The sequence below is a fragment of the Crocodylus siamensis genome, chromosome 6, assembly GCF_052110815.1.
Source record: "Crocodylus siamensis isolate JL-2025a chromosome 6, ASM5211081v1, whole genome shotgun sequence".
Lineage (NCBI taxonomy): Eukaryota > Metazoa > Chordata > Crocodylia > Crocodylidae > Crocodylus > Crocodylus siamensis.
In genome coordinates this window covers 66233169-66252487 of record NC_143400.1, presented here as the reverse complement: position 1 = coordinate 66252487, position 19319 = coordinate 66233169, and the positions used below count along the sequence as shown (strand labels likewise).

The 19319-nt window shown below is 45.1% G+C and overlaps 1 protein-coding gene across 1 annotated transcript in view; it reads left to right on the top strand.

The window, feature by feature from the left end:
* Positions 1–19319, top strand: part of SLC9A9 (solute carrier family 9 member A9) — a 410063-nt gene that overhangs the window by 17430 nt on the left and 373314 nt on the right. Inside the window, exons 3-4 of the mRNA XM_090053238.1 lie at positions 5123–5200; positions 5886–5962. Of these exons, the coding sequence (XP_089909364.1) occupies positions 5123–5200; positions 5886–5962 (155 nt within the window). The remainder of the gene's footprint in view (positions 1–5122; positions 5201–5885; positions 5963–19319) is intronic.

The window sequence follows — 19319 nt, the reverse complement described above, 5'->3', positions numbered from 1 at the left end:
TTCAGCCTTGGGCTTTTTGACTGTCTGTACTTAGCCCTGGAGAATACTAAGTATTATACCTTGACATCTGAGAAAATTAGCACTAGCACTAACACACAAATCTGCAAATATTTCCATAGTAGAATTAAAAGGAAAGCCATTTTTAAAGTAGCTAAGGTATTTTTCATGCAATTCCCTTTCATGACTCAAAAACTGTAACTGATCTCATCAAGAGATGGCTGGATGAACCTCAAAAGAATCTGAAGTTTGAACTGAAGTTGGACCCCAAAGTTCAAGTCTCTTTACTAAGCTTATTTGAACATCCTGAACTTCCTGACTATGGAAGCCTTTTGAGAACAATTTTCTTCACAATATTATTTGTGCTTCTGGTACATGTTAAACATCTCCCTGCTATTTTGTTCTTTTTTTTACTGCTCCCAAAGCAGATTTGAGATGAGGGGTGTTGTGGAAAAATGAGACAATTAAAAAAAAACCTAACTGTTTTTGAAAATACAAAAAAAAAAAAAAGGATTCCCTTCAAATTTACCAAGTCCCCTGAGTAATACTTTAGACAGATGCATATGGGGGAAATTCACCCTTGATGTAGATGGTCTAAGGAATTACCTCAGTATTGCCTATAGGTTTTAGAGCTATATAAGACAGGAAGGGGCAATTATAATGCCCAGTTCTGACCTTTTATGTAACAGACACATGATCTACTTTTCCTAATGACTAGATGTAGCTCAAGGACCTGAAGAAGGTCCAGATGTATCCAAACAGAGTGCTAATATAAGGATTTAGCAAGCCAACATTAAATTAATTGGCCCTATTACCTTGCATAAGGGTGTATGGACTGGTATCTGCTGCTATCTGAAACCTTGAAGCAGAGCACTAATCAGGAAAGGGTGTGTTGCAGCCTAGTGACACACCCTTCATTTGGGAAGTGACTAACATTCTGTTTATTGCACTGGACAAAGGCCTATAGCTTTATGGTGAATGGATGAATCTCATCCTTAGTTCATGGGGAATATTTCCAAGACACATCTTTTTCCCCACATCAAAAGCCCTGTAAACAATCATGATGCAGTTGGGCCCTCTCGTATTTCCACACACAGCAATGTGTTGCATCTCTAGTGGTGCAGAAGATGAACAATCTGCTGTCTCATAGAGATAAATGACTGGCACTAAGATGATAATTCAGTTTCATTGCTATGGCTGTACTTCCTGCTTTGTCACTCTACATAAGAATAGAAAGGAAAGCAAAGAACTTTCTTTGGTGGTGGTGGTAAGTGAGTTGAAATGTTATATATTAAACACATTAAAGAGCCCTCACACTGAGTGAACTCTCCTAAAAGAAACGGCAAAGGATTTCAAATTTAAAAGAAAGGCTTCATAGCACACATCAGTTTCTACATATTCCTACCTAGCAGATCTCCTAATCATAGAATCATAGAAGTCAGGTCGGAAGGGACCTTGTAGATCTTCAAGTCCGACCCCCCACCTGGGCGGGAGAAAAACTGGACTCAAATGAGTCCAGCCAGGTAGGCATCAAGCCTCTTCTTAAAGATCCCCAGGGTAGGAGCCAGCACCACTTCTCTTGGAAGTTGATTCCAGCTCCTAGCCGCCCTAACTGTGAAGTAGTTCTTGCGGCTGTCTAATCTAAACCTACTCTCCAATAATTTGTGTCCATTATTCCTTGTTATGCCAGGGGGCGCTAGGGAAAACAAGGTCTCCCCCAAACCCTTCTGGTCCCCCCTAGTGAGTTTATAGACAGTCACCAGGTCCCCCCTCAGCCTTCTCTTGTGAAGGCTGGACAGGTTTAGGTCCCGCAGTCTTTTATTGTAGGGTCTGCCCTGTTGTCCCCAGATTATGCGGGTAGCCCTCCTCTGGACCCTCTCCATGTTGTCCACATCCCTCCTGAAATGGGGCGCACAGAACTGGATGCAGTACTCCAGCTGTGGGCTGACCAGTGTCACTTAGAGGGGGAGGAGCACCTCCCTGGCTCTACCTGAGATGCACCTGTGGATGCACAACAAGGTCCGGTTAGCCCTGCCAACCGTGACCTCGCATTGTTGGCCCATGTTCATCTTGGAGTCAAATCCCTTTCTGTCTCCATGCTCTCAAGAAGGGAGTTTCCCATTCTGTAAGTACACTGCTGGTTTCTACTGCCTAAGTGCAGCACCCTGCACTTGTCAGTATTGAAACGTATCCTGTTTATGTTAGCCTACTCCTGTAACCTATCCAGATCTTGCTGCAATCTTTCCCTCCCTACTAGCGTGCTCACCTCACCCCAAATTTTGGTATCATCAGCAAAGTTAAACAGGTTCCTTTTCACCCCATCGTCGAAATTGCTGATGAAGAAATTGAACAGCGCAGGCCCCAGGACCGAGCCCTGGGGGACTCGGCTGCCCACTTCCCCCCAGGTTGAATATGACCCTTCCACCACCACTCTCTGAGTAGGACCCTGGAGCCAATCTGCAATCCATCTGACTGTGTAGGCATCAATGCCACAGTCGCCTAGTTTTGTAATGAGGATGGGGTGGGAGACAGTGTCAAAGGCCTTGCTGAAATCTAGAAAGACTATGTCCACAGCAACACCTGCATCCATTGTCTTTGTGACGTGATCATAAAAGGCAATCAGGTTGTTCTGACATGACCTGCCCCTAATGAAACTGTGCTGGTTGCCCTTGAGCATCATCCCTGAAGCCAGCCCATCGCAGATGTGCTCCTTGAGTACCTTCTCAAAGAGTTTCCCTAGGATTGAGGTAAGACTGATGGGCCTATAGTTGCCTGGGTCCTCTCTCTTCCCTTTTTTGAAGATGGGGACCACGTTAGCTATCTTCCAATCATCTGGCATCTGGCCCGAGCACCACGAGCACTCGTAAGGCTGTGCCAAGGGCCCTGCAATAACCCCAGCTAGCTCCCTCAACACCCTGGGGTGGAGAGCATCTGGACCCGCTGACTTGAACACATCCAGCCGCTCCAGAAGCTCTCTAACCCGGTCCTCCCCAACCTGAGGTCTAGAGGTGTTCCCCTCAAGTCCATCTGGCATCACAGCGGGGCAGTCCCTGTCCCTGCACAAGAAAAAGGAGGTGAAGGATTGGTTAAAGAGGTCCACTTTCTCCTCTAGCGCAACCACCAGATTGCCCAACGTATTTTGCTGGGGCCCCACATTACCCAGTTCCTTCTTCATCCTCCCTATATATTTGAAAAAGGACTTTTTTATTATCCTTGATCTTGGACGCTAGTCCTAGCTCTATGTAGCTTTCCTGACAGCCCCTCTACAGGCCCGAGCAGAGGAGGTATACTCCTCTTTGGAGATAGCACACCCCTTCCACTGGGTGTACGCTGCCTTTTTGGCAATCAGGCATTCCTGGACACCCTTGGTAAGCCAGGGGGGCTTTCGGGAACTCTTGCCCCCCTTGCTTCTTGTTGGGATGGACACCTCTTGGGCCCTGAGTATTGTTTCCTTAAGGAACGATCACTCGTCCTGGACACTGAGTTCCCCTGCCCTCAAGGACCCCAGCACCTCTCCCACTAGTCCCGTCAACTTGTTGAAGTTGGCCCTCCTAAGTCTAGGGCTACCGTCTTGCTGCAGGCCCTTGACACCCTGCGCTGGATGGTAAATTCCAGCAAGCGATGATCGCTATCACCCAGGTGGTCAAGAACCTGGAGGCCTCTTACCAGTTCATAGCCTGTGGCCAGGACCAGGTCCAACAGGGCATTTCCTCTGGTGGGACCGTGCACCTCCGGAATTAAGTGGAGGTCCTGTATCTCAGCCAGGAACCTCCTGGAACGGTCCATCCTGGCTGACTGTTCCTCCCAGCAGATATCTGGGTAATTAAAATCACCCATGACAACTACATCCCTTGCCTTAAGTGCCTCTGCAAGCTGGCCCGAAAATTCCTGGTCCAGCTCCTCCCCTTGGTTGGGGGGTCTGTAGTAGACTCCCACTGTCAAATCACTCTCCCCATGGCCCCCTTGAATCTTGATCCAGAGCACTTCAGCCTGCCCTTCCTCTGACCCCATTCTGCTGGCAGAGGATGTGTAGTGCTCCTTAACGTACAGCGCCACACCTTTCCTTCCTTCTCTATCCCGCCTGTAAAGCCAATAGCCCCTAATGCTAACTGCCCAGTTGTGGGACGAATCCCACCACATTTCTGTTAGCCCTATGACGTCTGTGTTTGAACTATCTATTCTGAGGGCGAGTTCCTCCTGTTTATTCCCCATACTGCGAGCATTGGTATATAGGCATTTAAGGCCTTGCAAGACTGTGTGTGCCTCCCCCCAATTAGGGAGACTGTCTGGGCCCCCGTTCCTTACCTTAGCACTCCTTGCCTTTGTCACCTGTCTTGCTCAGATGGCGTCTCCTGGTCTTCCTGCGGCCCCCTCCCCCGCTCATGCAGAGTCCCCTGTGATTCAGTTGAATCCTTGTCTACCATGCAGGAGACCTGGGTTTGATTCCCAGACACTTATACAACTATAGCCATGGAGGTACCATACATCTGGACTCAATCTGGTGTTTAGATTCTGTCTCAATGGCCTAAAGGGAGGATGGACAGTCTGGGCAGCCTCCACTCCTCCAAAAGTTCCTGCCCAGGCATATGCATTGAAAGTCTGGGTGGTCCTCATGAATACACCATGATCCAGGAAGATTGACGGTTGCCATAAATCTCATGCCTAAAACACAAGTTCACACCATAATGAAATTACATTTTACTACCAAGAACATTGTAGAATAACTGCTTTCCCCAAGATAATGTGGGAGGCCCATGCTTCGGAATCAAACATAGTTTCCTGAATCCCTAATCGAGAGCCTAATCTAATAGATCATTCTACTTTGGTTTACTTCTTAATATGTGAAATATTACTTACCTGTGTCCTGTATCAACTTATTTTGGGGCTAAATATTTTTAATGTGTAGATACTATACTGTGTATGCAGACAACAGGGTACTATAAAATTACAATATTTTCCTGGACAATAATTCTGAATAAATTTTCATATTTCTATGCGTTCTACAGTAATTTATTATAGCCACACTGTGATTAAAAAGTCCTATGAATCTCAAGTGAAATCCATCCTGTTAAATGCTATAATTGCTTTACTTTTCCTTATCATGTTCCTTTGTCCTTTTTGGCAGATGACATTTGATCCTTCCATTTTCTTCAATGTTTTACTGCCACCCATTATATTTCATGCAGGATATAGTCTAAAGAAGGTAAGCAATTTCTCCTTCAAGTAACACTTAGGTGCATTAATGTGATGGCTATTTTGTAGCGCTACAGAAATAACAGAAAAAAAGAACTGAATACTCATGACTTGAATTTTTTTTTACACAATAATGACCTAAAATATAAAATTAAGTGTGATAAATAAATGTGTTCAAGATCAAGCCCATAGTCCTGATTCTGCTGTTACACCTGTGTGAAATTCCATTTTACATTTAATTAACACCTGGGCAGATTACTGGGCTCCAGAGGGACCTTTTTCAAGTCAGTGGTACTCTGTATGTGAACAGTGGTTCACTTGCTCTCTATGGAGGGACTGGGGCTTATATCTCTGTAAGAAAAGGGATTTATGGTAGTATTTATGTAAAACATTAATAATCTGTGCTTTTACTATAGCTACTAAATATTTCAGGACAGCTAGCGTGATATATGGAAAGTGGAGTTCAGTGATATTCAGATGTACTGAGAGCAGATGATAGAGTTTAGACCATATTTTTCAGAAGTGCATTCAGAGTTGGTGTGGATTTTTTTCCCTAACCCTGCCGTATCAGCTATGATAATAGCCTGAATGAACTGAGTGAGACTTCTAGTGTCAGAGGTTGTGTGTGGTTTTAAAATTCTAAGATTAACTCTGCACTGCAATACAGTTTTCATAATTTTTCCTTCCATCTGCAGAGACATTTTTTTCGTAACTTAGGATCAATTTTAACCTACGCCTTTTTGGGAACTGCTATCTCTTGCATTGTTATAGGGTAAGTAAAAATCTAATCTTTTTTTTTATTATGGGTGAAGTTCAGTATTAGTAGTCTGTAGTATTTTTCTGGTAACAAGCATATGATTATCTTCACTAGTATTAATCTGACATGAATATAATTTGCTGACACCATCTCTAATCAATAAGTTTCATGACTTGACAAAGAAAGGAAGTTGTATGTTCAGGTGATGTTGTGCTAGAAAATCTGAAATCCAGCTGCAGTAGGGGATGAGCCCTTTCTATTATGCACTTTAGAGCATTTGTGACAGTTGCATATCATTATAGCAGGGATCCTGGTTTTCTCTGATTTTAAAAAATCCCCAATTTTCAGTTAAAAAAAAGTAACCCCAAATCCACATTTTTCTGTGATTTAATGAACCACCACTATATAAATATTCAATATATATTGAATTGAAATTTAAATAAAATTGAATACATATAGAACTTGTATGTACCTCATATATATATAGTGGTATTTCATTTAAATCACAAAAAATGTGGATTTGAGGTTACTTTTTTTTAACCGAAAATTGGGGATTTTTTTAAAATCAGAGAAAACCAGGATCCCTGATCATTAGAAAGTAGTGACCTATTAAAGTCAGTACATGTTAGGAGGTAACCTTTGCCAGAAGGGAACAATTTTGCCATGCCATGAGGATACTTAACACTTGCTAAACTGCTTGGACACACATCTGCTTGCATTTTAACTCCACTTACTAATTGTAATGCTGCCCTTAGGGCTTTGTTGGTAATGTTTACTATGACCCCTACATGCACAGCTCATGCTCTGCTGATAGACAGCCGCTTAGCAAGCCTTCCAGCATGCCGTACTAGAGCAACTTTTCCCCATGTTTCTAACAAGGGCCAAAAACAGCTGAGCACAGCAAAAGCACCAATTGATTGATGTGCGGATGCAAATTCCAGTCCCTCTTTGACTGACTATTCCACCTGGCATTGGATCTCCACGAGCTCTCTAGAGATGATGAGTGGTAGAACCAATCATATCTTTGCCCTAACTGCTGTAATCCACAGCCTGGCCCTGGGAGGCACTACTTTTGAGCACCATGATACTACCATTAGTGCCATGCTGGCTGACTTGCAGGAGGCATAACACAATGCCATATAAGCTATGGACCCAGTATCAGATGCTGGGCACAGTATCAGATGCTGGGCGGCTTGGATTGGTGGGAGCAGCTCATGCTCAGAACCCCGGGATAATGAGCAGTGGCAGGATGTCCTATGGCACAGTCATGAACCTTTGCACCAGCCTGGGTCTCCTGCTCTAGCATCAGGACAGTGGGTTTCAGTACCCCAAGTCCACTGAGAGACTTGCAACCCTAGTGATTTAGAAGTTGGCAAACACCAACCATTTCTGTTCTATTGCCAACCAGTTCATTGTGGGACGATGAATGGCAACAATGGCTGTGCATAAACTGTGCAATGCCAATGACCTCATGGTGCCCAAGGCATTGCTGGCACCCATAGCCTCTGGTTTTGTTGGCTCCCCTTCCCACCCTTAGCAGTTGTAGTGATGGTTCTCTTACTCAAGATCATGATGAGGTCTGGCACCTCACCACAAGACTAATTTATGGCCTTCCTGCAGAAGTCTGAAGAGGACATTCTCTCGTTCAGTTTGGTTCACGAAGCTAGGTGTTTGCTGTTCACACTGCAGTGCTCAAGCAAAGGTAGAAGGCCTTGGCAACACCTGAGGCTCAAGGTGATGTTATGGGGACAAGGGCAGGGGCAAGTGGGGGTGTCACCATGGGGTCAGTCCAAGTGTCCCTGAACAGTAGAATTTAGGTGGGTAAATAGACCAGCCCTTGGAATGGAAGTGGGATAGCTGGGAGGGATACATCCTGGATTACAGGAGGACTATACATTACTCATATCTCTGTGAAGCAGGCTGATGGTAGCTGAACATATGTTACTTAGTATGATCTGGATATATTCCTCACCCCAAAAGTTATAAGTTTGCTATGTTACAAGAGCACTTATCTGCGTTTTACTGCTTGAACACATGGATGTTCATGTTTTAAATACATTTAACATGTACTACGTTTTTTGCAACATGGCCCTTAGTAGTGCAAAGATACCCATTTTTGTGACCTTTATAATAAGGTAACGTTGCATTTTACAGTCAAGTAGCCTTAACACTCCATCTGTTCTGCAAGAAGGGATCATTCCTTTTACTGGAACTCTGTGTTTTCAATGGAATTTTCCCTGCAGGATGGAGAAACTCTAAAGTGAGGAAGAAGTTAGGACTCTGCACAATCCCAGACTAATATAGTTTATTTACTGAGTCAGAGAGGGGAGGCCTTAATTTATAACTTGTATGTTTTGGAATTTAATAAACATCCAGACTTGAGGCACATGGGTGTTGTAGGTTACATGGCATCCTGGTGTGAGGAACTCCTAAATGCACTGCTTAAGTCACTGTGTGGTGCAGAAGAATTTATGGCAACCCGTCAGTTTTTAAAAGTGCTTCAGTTTAGAAGTGATCAGAATTCTGAACCTATGCACAGCACTTCCAAATTATAGGAGCAATTAACTTTCACTTTAAACTTTCTCTTTACAACAGATATTAAGTAAAGTGATATGTTCTGAATCAAAATACATGTTCCTTTTCAATATCATTGTAAGATAGAACTTCCCCATTTAATGTCATTTCGGTATTATAAAACAACAATGATTAATTCATTAACCTATAATGTTTGTGTCTAATACTGTTAAAACTATTTTTCCCAGAGGCAGCAAAAATATATATATTATCTTGCTGTAAGAGTTATCTTTCTAGTCAACTTGGTTTGATTCAAAGGTAATCAAACAGCACAGATAACTTGTATGTACCCCAGCAAAATTATGCTCACTTAGACTTCCTGGCTTCTACTGTTCTGCAAACTATGGACACTCAGTTCCAAAGTGGTGGTAAAGATAAAGCTTCAATTTTCCTGCAGCAGAAGTGCTATAAAATGTCTATAATATCTCTTAGTCCTTAGTATTGTAGCTCCCTGTCACACTTGAGTAGCTCTGATTCTTTAGTAGAGGACAGAAAAAACAAACAGTGGATGATTTCAGTGTAACAGAAGGCCAAATGGTATAAATTGCTATATGGTTATTAACTTCAAAGAAGCTAAGTCAGTATTCACTGGACCAGCTTTTCAGTGCATGTGTGTACATGGGGACATGTAAATATATTATACTTACCTAAATGACTGAATCAATGTAATTCACTTCCTCAGTGCACTTCCAGGTGATGGCAGCTGCATAGCTCTAACCTTAAGAACTTAACTGAGAGCCAGCTTGTTGCAAGCAACCACAGCTATGCTTAAGGAAAAGCACAAGTTGGGGTCTTTTCTATGAAAATATCCTTTCTATGGTACTGTTGCAAGGATGGATAAATCTCCTATGGCCTGGGACTTTTGTTTAGTATGCTTTTATCTGATGTACTTGAAACTTAAACTCCCTATATCTTACTGCTGTTGCAGCTGGTTGAATAATATTCATGCTGGTTTTTCCCAAATGTTGATTTTTTATAAATTATGGGATATGTCAAGTTCTGATGAGCAATCTCCTTCCCAGACCTTGTTTGTTTGGTTTGGTTGAGAGAAAGTGGAGTTAATAACCAAGGAGTTTCTGGATATGACAAGAGATTGCCATAGAGAAGTAGCACTGGAAGGGACCTCAGAGGTCATCTAGTCCAGCCCCCTGCCTGAGGCAGGATCATCCCTATCCCAACCATCCCATAAAGTCATAATCTAAACTAGGGGTAGGCAATATTTTTTGGCCAGAGTGCCGAAACCCCCCACAATGATGGTTGGAATACCTTGGAAGGTGCTAGAGTGCCAGCATGCCAGAAAAACAAAATGAGGGCAGAGGCAGGATGCCCTGCTTGTGCCCCTTGCCCCCTACCCAAAGCCCCTGCCCCCCAGCCCTGCTCATGACCCTTGTCTCCCACCCAGAGATCTTGCCCCCCACCCCTGCTGCTCTTTGCCCCCCACCCAAAGCCCCTGACCCCCAGCCTGGGCTCTGTGACTGCCAGCAGCTACCCAGAACCTGGGCCAGCTGCGAACATCTGCTGCCTCTCTACCCTGCCCCTGGCTCCAGCTGCCTCCCAGCCCCAGACCTGGCCCCAGGCTCTGGGGAGGCAACACATACTGACAATGCTTCCCACTGTGCTGCCCTTGCCACTTCTGCAAAGCAACATTGGAACCCGATGTGGCAGGGCAGAACAGGGGGGGCGCAAAAAGCTGCATACTCCAATCTCCCCGCTGCCCTGCCATACTTCCCCTATGTGCACAGGAGCAGCGTGGGCAGCAGCGCAGGTTGTGCCCCTCGCTGCTGCCCCTGCCTGCAGGGGAAGTGTGACAGGACAACAGGCAGCTTGGAGCATGCAGCTTTCTGCGCCCCCCCACTGTGCCCTGCTGCTCTGAGTTTCAATGCTGCTTTGCAGAAGTGGCGAGGGCAGCACAGCGGGGAGCATTGCCAGTATGTACCTCTGCCTCTCCAGAACCCAGGGCTGGGGCTGGGGCTGGGCCTGGGCCTGGGGCTGAGAGGCAGCTGAGGCTGGGGCTGGGGCAGAGAGGCAGCAGATGTTTGCAGCTAGCCCAGGTTCTGGGTAGCTACTGACAGCCACAGAGCCCTGGCTGCTTGCAGCAGGGCTTCCATGGAAGCAGCCCAGGCTCCGTGGCTATCAGCAGCTACCCGAAGCCAAGGCTGGCTGCAGCCAGGAGGTTACAAACAGCTGCTTCCCTCCCACCCTGGCCCCAGCAGGGGCTGCAGCATCCTAGCTGCCTGCTGGGAGCAGCCCCGACTCCCAGCTGGCAGCAGCTACCCAGAGCTGGGGCTGGCTGCAGCTGGGAGGCTGCAAACAGCTGCTGCCTCCCTGGCCCCAACATGTGCCAAGGAAAATGGCCTTGTGTGCCATGCTTGGCATGCATACTAGGGGTTGCTAACCCCTGATCTAAACTGCATATAAGACTACACTCAACCCTGACACAACATAGGCCTAACACCCTAACCTGCCACAGGAAAAGCAGAGGAACCATGGTAGCCAATGTCCTGCTTCTATGAAATGTCAAAATATGTTTAAGAGATCCCAGGCAAAGGGCTTCACCTCCTGCTACAGAGGAAGGCACAACCCCCCACAGTCCATACCAATCTGACCATGGGGTAAAATTCTTTCCTAACCCCAAATATGGGAATCAGTGTGACCCTGAGTGGATGGGGTAAGACCCTTTAGTCAGGAACCTCCAGGTTTGCTCTAAGCGAGTGAATCACCATACCCCAGTTGAAATCTCTATCTGTAGCTGTAATAAACACCCAATGTCTCTGGGGAGGCTTAAAAACACCCTGAACACATAGAGACAAAAACAAAGGGGGCAGATGGGGTTAGGCACGAGCAACTGGCAAAGCCCAGAAGCATGGGAAATACCCATGGTAGAAAATAGGTGTAGAAAACAGGATTACCACATTACCAAATTACTAATTTTTTTGCAAGGCCATGGGACTTTCCTGTCTGATTGCCTCACAGTTCCTTGCTTCTTATCCTTGATGCCTGGCTTTAATTGCATGTCACAGTCTGCAAGACATAGAAAAAAAGGTCCAGGAGAAAATAGTCTAACCTGCTACCTGCTATTATCAATAAAGTCCTTTCTTTGCCAACAAATGGCTCAAATTATCTCATGCAGAAGGGAACCTCCATGACCAGGGGTGAATCTAGAATTTTGCAAAGGGGTGTGTCTGAAGGAAGGAGAAGGGAGGGAGAATTTTCACTTGTTTAGGGATTTTAAAAAGTCTGTAGGGTTCTTGTGGTGCACTCCAGTCCAAAAGGGGGTACAGCTACACCACTGCACCCACTTTGAATCCACCCCATCCATGAGTAACTGCTTGTTAAGATTTTTCTGAAGCATCACTTTGTAAAGCAGTTTGCCAGAGTCCCTGTTCGTTCAACCCCTAGAGCTCCATTACAACTCTAATACTGAAAATTTTTTCTCCCTTCCACCAACTACAGTTTGTCCAGGAATTCCTATAAGTATCTTCCCAGATAATTAATTCAGCTATAATGTTACATTACCTTTTACTGCCTAAATCAGCTGTGAATTGGGGGCAATCAGCAGGGAATATGCTTATCTTTCCATTTATCCACTGATAACTCTTCCTCCTACTGTGACCCAGGTCATACAAGAAACCTCCACAAATCCTGGAGGGCGAAGGAGATGGTGCCATGCCTCCCCCATCCTATTTCTTGTGCACAGAAAAAGGTTATCCAAGCATGTGTCCAATCTTTATGTATATCTGAAATGCCTAATTTGTCTGCATGCTTGCTCTCTAGTCTACTTGAAGACTATCCTTTGAATAAAGATTGCTACAGAGAACAGGAAGGGAGTATGTGTGACTGGAAGGATAGAGGGAAAAGAGGGGTGGTAACATGACTGTAGATGCATCCAGACCTAAGAGAAAGGTATCAGACCTGCTGGTTCCTGCCTCAGAATTTTGCTTGAGGTTGCAGGGGAAGAATCTAGAAGGCTGTTGCAGGCAAAAAAAATAAAGTGAGGTAAATAGTAAGGGAAAATCTGTACCTTTCAGAATATTTTGCTCTTGGTTTCTGATAGAAACGTTCACCACCCCTGTTTTTTTCAATCCTATTGGATGATCCTTTGATAAAAAAAGCATGACAATTTGGCTAAATACAAACAGTCAAAAAGCCCAAGGATGAGTCAATTCAGTCTTTGCAGATTAGTCTAAAATGCAGAGATTAGACTGAGAAACAACTGGACAGCCATTCACTTCTAATTCCAGAAATGCAGCCACATACCTGCAGTGGCTCAGGCCAGAAGCCAGGGGGTGCTAAAGCACAGCTCTATGGCACACAGCCAGCATGGGCTGTGTGTTTTCTTCCTCTTCCTGCTGCCCCTGAAGTTGCTGAGATTTACAGTCCACAATCACAACAGCAGGACTCTGCAGGGTTGCTCATCACTTCCTCTTTCTGCTTCCAGGTGCCTCTGGGATTTGTAGCCCACAGTCACATCCAGCTAAGAGCTCTGGCTGCATTCATTATATTATGGGGGTTTTTTGCTAGTGTACTAAGGCTGTTAAGAAAAATTACATAAATCAGTGACAACTATTAGTGTTTCCTCTTATTACCCAAAGAGTAAATGAATGTAAAAAAGAATTTCTAGGGTAGACAGCTCTCTGCAGTCTTCCAGATCTCTGAGTACTTGACTCATAGTGGGAAACAATTTAAATAAAATGCTCTGGGGGAAGTGCTAGAAGGAATCAGAAGAATAAAAAACTATATTCAGAGCAGTGCAAAGTGCTCTTGTGAGGATTGCATTTCTATGGTTAGTGGTTGGCAGAACAAAGAGTTTTGTTGTGTATATTATGATATTCCATAGTGCAGTAAATGCTGTATCATGTCGTAGGCAGAGGAAAGAAAGTCAGAGGCCACATGCAGGCATTGCATTTCTGTAGGGAGAATCACCGCTCTTCTGATAGGAACCAGAAGCACACAGATGTCCATAAAGTTTCTCTTATGAGAAAAAAACCCTCCTGCAGGGGAGAGAAAGAGTAGTTCTTCTTTCAGTGAGGAAATTATCTTCTGTAAAAGGGTTTCTCGTGCAGAAAAGAACTCCTGTATGCTTCCCTATCACTTGACTTCTCCTGGGGACTGGAGCCCCACCCATGGAGTGGAGCAGAGGAAGGTGCTCCACATTTGTTCCCTAGACCCTGGCATGGAAAAAGCATAGAGAGTCTTTCCCTGATGCTCCATTTCTTCCCCAGGTCCTGTAAGGAATGAAGCAGCCACTGCTCCCCATGCCTTCCCCAATCTCAGGATCACCCTGGTCTTGGGAAGGCACATAGAGCAGAGGAGTAGGGGTGGGTGCAGGCTGAGCAGCTGTACACTCCTTTTCATGGAAAGACTTCCACCGATAGAAATGAATGGTAGTTTGTGGCCAGAGTTTAATCTTGCTTCCAGCGAAGTCAAACTTTAAATGAAAGAAAGAAATAAGCTGGAGCATGAAGGATGCAAAAAAATGTTCAAAAAACAGAGGTTCCTAAACAAAGTGCCAACAACAGCCTGAGCCTGCATTCTGTTCATACTCCAACTCCCACTGAAACTATTGAATATTCAGAGTATATCAGGCATGCAGAATGGGGCCCTTTTGTACACGATCGTGTTTGCAGAGTCCATGCATTTAGAGAAGAAATGAAAAAGCAGGTGTTCGGGGAAGAGGAAAGAGAATTAAAAACTTGGTTGAAAGAAGAAAGAATATAGGCCCCATAAAGAAGCCTTGCCTCAAGAGAAAAGAGATTTGCTTCATGTGCCTTCTGTTCCAGTGAGTTACAAAGCAGCCCGTTGTAAAGGATCCAGTGCATGTTTTGGTGACCATGCAGCTTATAACAATAGGAGACCAGACCTCTCTCTGAAAAAAATGAGACAGATGGCACAGATGACAAGGAGTGGAAACCTCATCTGGATCGCAGAGAGCTTTGGGGAGCTGAAAAGTTGCCAGGGGATATGCTGGCAGGAGTAGCTGTATTGGTGTTTGTCTTCTCTGTAGCAAGATACTGTTTATGTAAGGCAGTGTGAGATTTATGACAGCAGGAAAAGGGAACCATGTCACATGGATAGGGAAGCCATAAACAAATGGCCCTAACTATAGAAATGGAACTGACGCTTTTATTGACAGCAGTGCTCCAACATTGCTTTAATCCACTGTTTAATGCCTGACTGTGCTAGTCACTGATTGACAGACACACTTTATGGCTAAGTACAGACAGTCAAAAATCCAGAGGCTGAGTGCATTCAATCTTTGTAGGTTAGTCTAAGGTGCATAGATTGAACCAATAAGCAAATGAACAGACATTCATTTTTTATTCTGGAACTACAGTCACATACGTGCAGTGGCTCAGGCCATAAGGTGGGGGGTGCTAGAGCATACCTCCCTGTTCAGCTGGAAAAGACAGCTTGGAACAAGGCTAGTCCATCCACCCTGCAAGAAAGGAGTTTGTGAGCAAGGTGCAAAACATCCTGGGATACCGGGAGACTGTGAGTTAACTTGCATCTGGAGGGGATCTAGGGCAGAAGTTTAATAAACCTATTGAACCTAAATCAGTGAAAGATACTACATCCATCCAAGTTTAACTTAAACTGGTTTCAGCCATTTTGAAAGCAGTTTAGGTGCACTGAACTTCTGTTGTGTTACAGATTTGAACTAGTTTCTGATGACATACAGGTTTATGTACAATTTCTGTCCCTAGCATATGTTCTATATGAGATCTTCCCCCTAAGCCAGTTCCTCCCCTGTGCACCAAGCCTTATCTGCAAGGCTTAGGGCAGAAAGATCTATACAGGGTAACAAAATCCTTTCTCCAAAGCTCTGCTCCATGGTGAGTAAAGGCTACTGATTGAATCAGCAGAGAAGTGGATGCCTTGTTTCATACACACACACACACACACACACACACACACACACACACACACACACACACACACACACACACACACACACACACACACACACTGCACTCTTTATTGTGGAGAGACTTGTACCTGCTCCACCTTGGAGTATAATCACATTGGTCCTATTCCTTAAGGGCCCTCTGGACATGTGAGGGTGAGGCCAGAATATTGCTTTCACTATTTTTTTCATAACTTTACTAGACACTTTGTGCATTGTTGATGTCTGGCTGAGGCGCATAGTGTGGAGGGCCTGAATCTGAGCACTGGAAAGTGAAATGAAAGGGAGTTGTTTAATATATTTTTTCTTTTAAATAAAAGGCCCCTATTTCTAGCTTGTGCTGGGCTGATGCTCTGTTCTCTGAGGCTTTACTTTTAATAAAGCTCTGTTAATCTGATGGGATGCATCTTACAGAATCAATGCCTTTGGTAGGTATTTTCAATTTTCTTGAAGCTGGAAGAATGTTCAAGTATAATTGCAAAACCCTGACACTGTGATATCAGCCTATTAGAAGAATAGCTCAGACACTGAGTGGCAACAGGAGCAGAAATACTTTTTCTTAAAATCACCGTCACTTTGTAGATCAGCATCCTCAATTTAGGCCAAGGCCAAGCTGTTAGCACACAAATTTTCATTTAATTTCATAAACGTGGCCATACCTGGGATTTTTATTTGGTTTCATTTGGGCTATTTTGGATTACAGTGCCAATAATACATTGTATATATTCAGAATGCAGCACATTTCATATTCCCTTACTCACAGTTTTCCAGACTACCTATTAGCCTTGGCAAATCCTCATTTTCCTGGAATTTAGACCAGTATGAAATCTGCCACTCAAAGAGCTGAAGCATTTGCAGGCAGGCTTAATTTAGGTTGGTTTGGACTAATAAATATACTTTTTTTTAAGATGGAGAAATCATGAAATGTAAAGATATGGGAACAACCCCTGAGGAACCCCTGACTGCCTGCCCTCAAATTGGGGAAGGCAGCAGTGAAGCTGTTTTGGGGCATCCCCCAGTGGCCTTTATCAAGCATGCTGGAGACTGAGCTCTTGAGAGGGAGAGGAGATACCACTGATGCAGTGTTGCTGCTTCATTCCCAGTTTTGGCATGTATGATTAGGAGCAGGTTGGCAGTGTGTGCTCAGGGATGTCCCTCAGGGACAGGCTGGTGATGCAGTGTAGACATACTCTTAGTATTGCAGTGCAGAACACCACCTCTGAAACTTTGTGGGACACTGTCCTTGAAATGGGAGATGTTGTTGTGCCACTGCAGTTTTATCCTTCACTCTCCTAAATTTGTTCTTCCCATTTTGCTCTTACCACTTTGTCCACTGAGCTTCCTTTCCCCTGACTTCCTCTACCTTTCACATTCACTCCACCCTCCTTCCCTGCCTGTCTCTTTCATCCCTTTTCACCTCATCTAGGTAGTCTTTTCTTTCCTCTCATTGGATTTCAGATGCTCACCAGGCATTTGGGTTTTCTGTTCACTGTAGAAAAACATGGGTTTTCTCCCTTAAAGGAGAAGAACACAGGAAACTATGGGTTTCCCTTTGCAGCATGCAAGGGGCTACTTGGAGCCAAGGGGAGCAGGATGTAGAAGGTGCCACATGCATGTGTGTACATGGACATGGCCAGCAATACAGTCAGGCAATGGTGGACAGCAGCTTCCCCAGCTGCCTGCAGATAAGTCCATGGCGGGGTGGGGGGGCAGATTGAGGCCCCCACAGTGAGCAATGGAGTGGGACAGGATTGGTGGCTGAGGGTGGAGCTGGAGGCACTGCCCAGCTGGGTCAGGGCAGGAATACAATGGAGGATTAGGACAGCACTACAGACAGCTTATCCAGAGGGCTGGTGGCAGAGGGGGAAGGGAAGTGGGGGCGCTCCCTGCCACTGCACACCCTCCTGGAGATGAGTTGGGAACCAGAGGTAACCCATCAGGGGAGAATTGGGGGGCAGGTACCACCCCCCCCAGATTTGCGCATGGGTGGAGCAAATGTGGGCTGCCCACTGCAGGGCTCAGGGCTCCTGCCCCACTCCCATCCCCCTGGTGGCCCAGCAGGTGAGACCCAGCACAGAATGACAGAGTGGCGTAGGGAGGTTTGGTGCCACTGCTGCAGGGAATCCCATACTGGCCTTGCTGCCACAGCAAGGCACACCCTGCCCACTCGGCAGCAGTGGGGAAGCACAACTCCATGGCATTGGCAGAGGCTGGGCCAGCTGCACAACTGTGGCAAGGCTCCCCCTGCCCTCCCAGCAGCAGCAGGGGCTGGGCAGGCAGGGGGCATCTTGCCATGACAACATGGGTGGCACAGGGCTCCTAGTGGTGGTGGCAGCAGCGGCAATACCAATCTGGGCTGTGGAGACCCCTGGGGTGAGGGCATCAGAGCAAGGAGAGGATCAGGGCAGGGAGCCCCAAGCCCCACAGAAGGAAGCCCACATCCTCCCCCACGGGCTCCACTTGGCTCCACACCAACTGTGCCACCTGCATGGGGAGCGGGAGGGGGGCTCCACACACCGCTCAACTCCAGCCACAGGAGCCAGGGCTCAGGCGCTGCTGGCTGGCTGCAGCTGGTGCCTGCAGAGCTTGGAACAGGCAAAAGTGGTCCCATAGCCCTGGCAGCTGGGGGCCCCCTCTGGCAGGGCTGGGGGCAGGCAGGGTCTGTGAGTCAAGAGTGAGGGACCCCAGAAGGAATGGCAAGTCAGGTGTGAGCAGGGATGGGGGGCTGTGGGTTGGGAATGAGGGGAAATGGCATGGGCATGGACTGCTCAGTCCTACAAAGAGGAAGACAGCTGCAGCTGGACTCACATCCTGGTGAGCAAAGGAGACAAGGGAGCTCTGATTTTTCCATGATAAAAAAGCCAAAATCAAATGCCAAAATATATAATTATTTAGAATTACTCTATTATCCTATTGAGGCATTGGTAGGTTTACAAACTGCTTTAAAATGTAAATATATTAAAAAATTGTGTTCAACTAATGCTTATATATATATATAGGGGCATTTCTTTTTAATTGAAGAAGAACACAGATTTGGGGGGTTTTTAAATCAGAGAATTTGAGATTTTTTTAAACAGAGAAAACCAAGATCCCTGATGATCACAGAGTGGAGGGAGGGAAATAAGACAAAAGTGCTGGTAAGATGTTGAAGCTAAATGAGCAGTGTTCCCAAGCTATAAAACTGTTGTACAGTGGGGCCAAAGAGGCCTGTAATTTCATTTTACTTTTGTGGTGTTCATGAAGACACTGGGGGTTCTCCTTTTCTGTTTTTGGAAGGAGTGGGAGAGATCTGTTCTTGTCTTGCTAGGAGGCTTTTCTGGGTGGAAAACTGGTTTCTCTAGAAACTAACTGGAAGTGAAATAACTATTTTTAGTTATAATTAACAGTTAGTTTGGCACAAGATTTTGTGGGCATTTATTGTGGATTCAGCACATGCTATTATCACTTCACATTAAACTGTGAAAAAGAAATCAAAACAGGATAGATTCCATCAAAACACAGAGATTTACAAACAAAAGGTTTGAATTACAATTGATTTAGTGAGGAGACAGTTCCTAGTAAACTGAGCAACAGATGGGAAAATATTTGAAGCCAGGCCATTTAAAAAATGCTTATGCCTCTTCAACTTTCTTAACATTTGGAGAAAGCAAAGTAAATAAGGTGTGAGGACAAAGGCTTTATATGTAAATCCAAGAAGACTGTCAAGCATTACTTTTTTTATAAAATGGTAATTATATAAAGTTGCATGAAATCCTTCTTAAGAAGAGATAGGAGTAAGACCCCATTCTTGAATAACTGCAAAGTCAAAACCAAGCAGTATTAAGTGAAAACAATTTTATAAAATAAATGGCAGTGTAACAATCTAAAAAGCCAACCTGTTGGTGCAAGTGAATA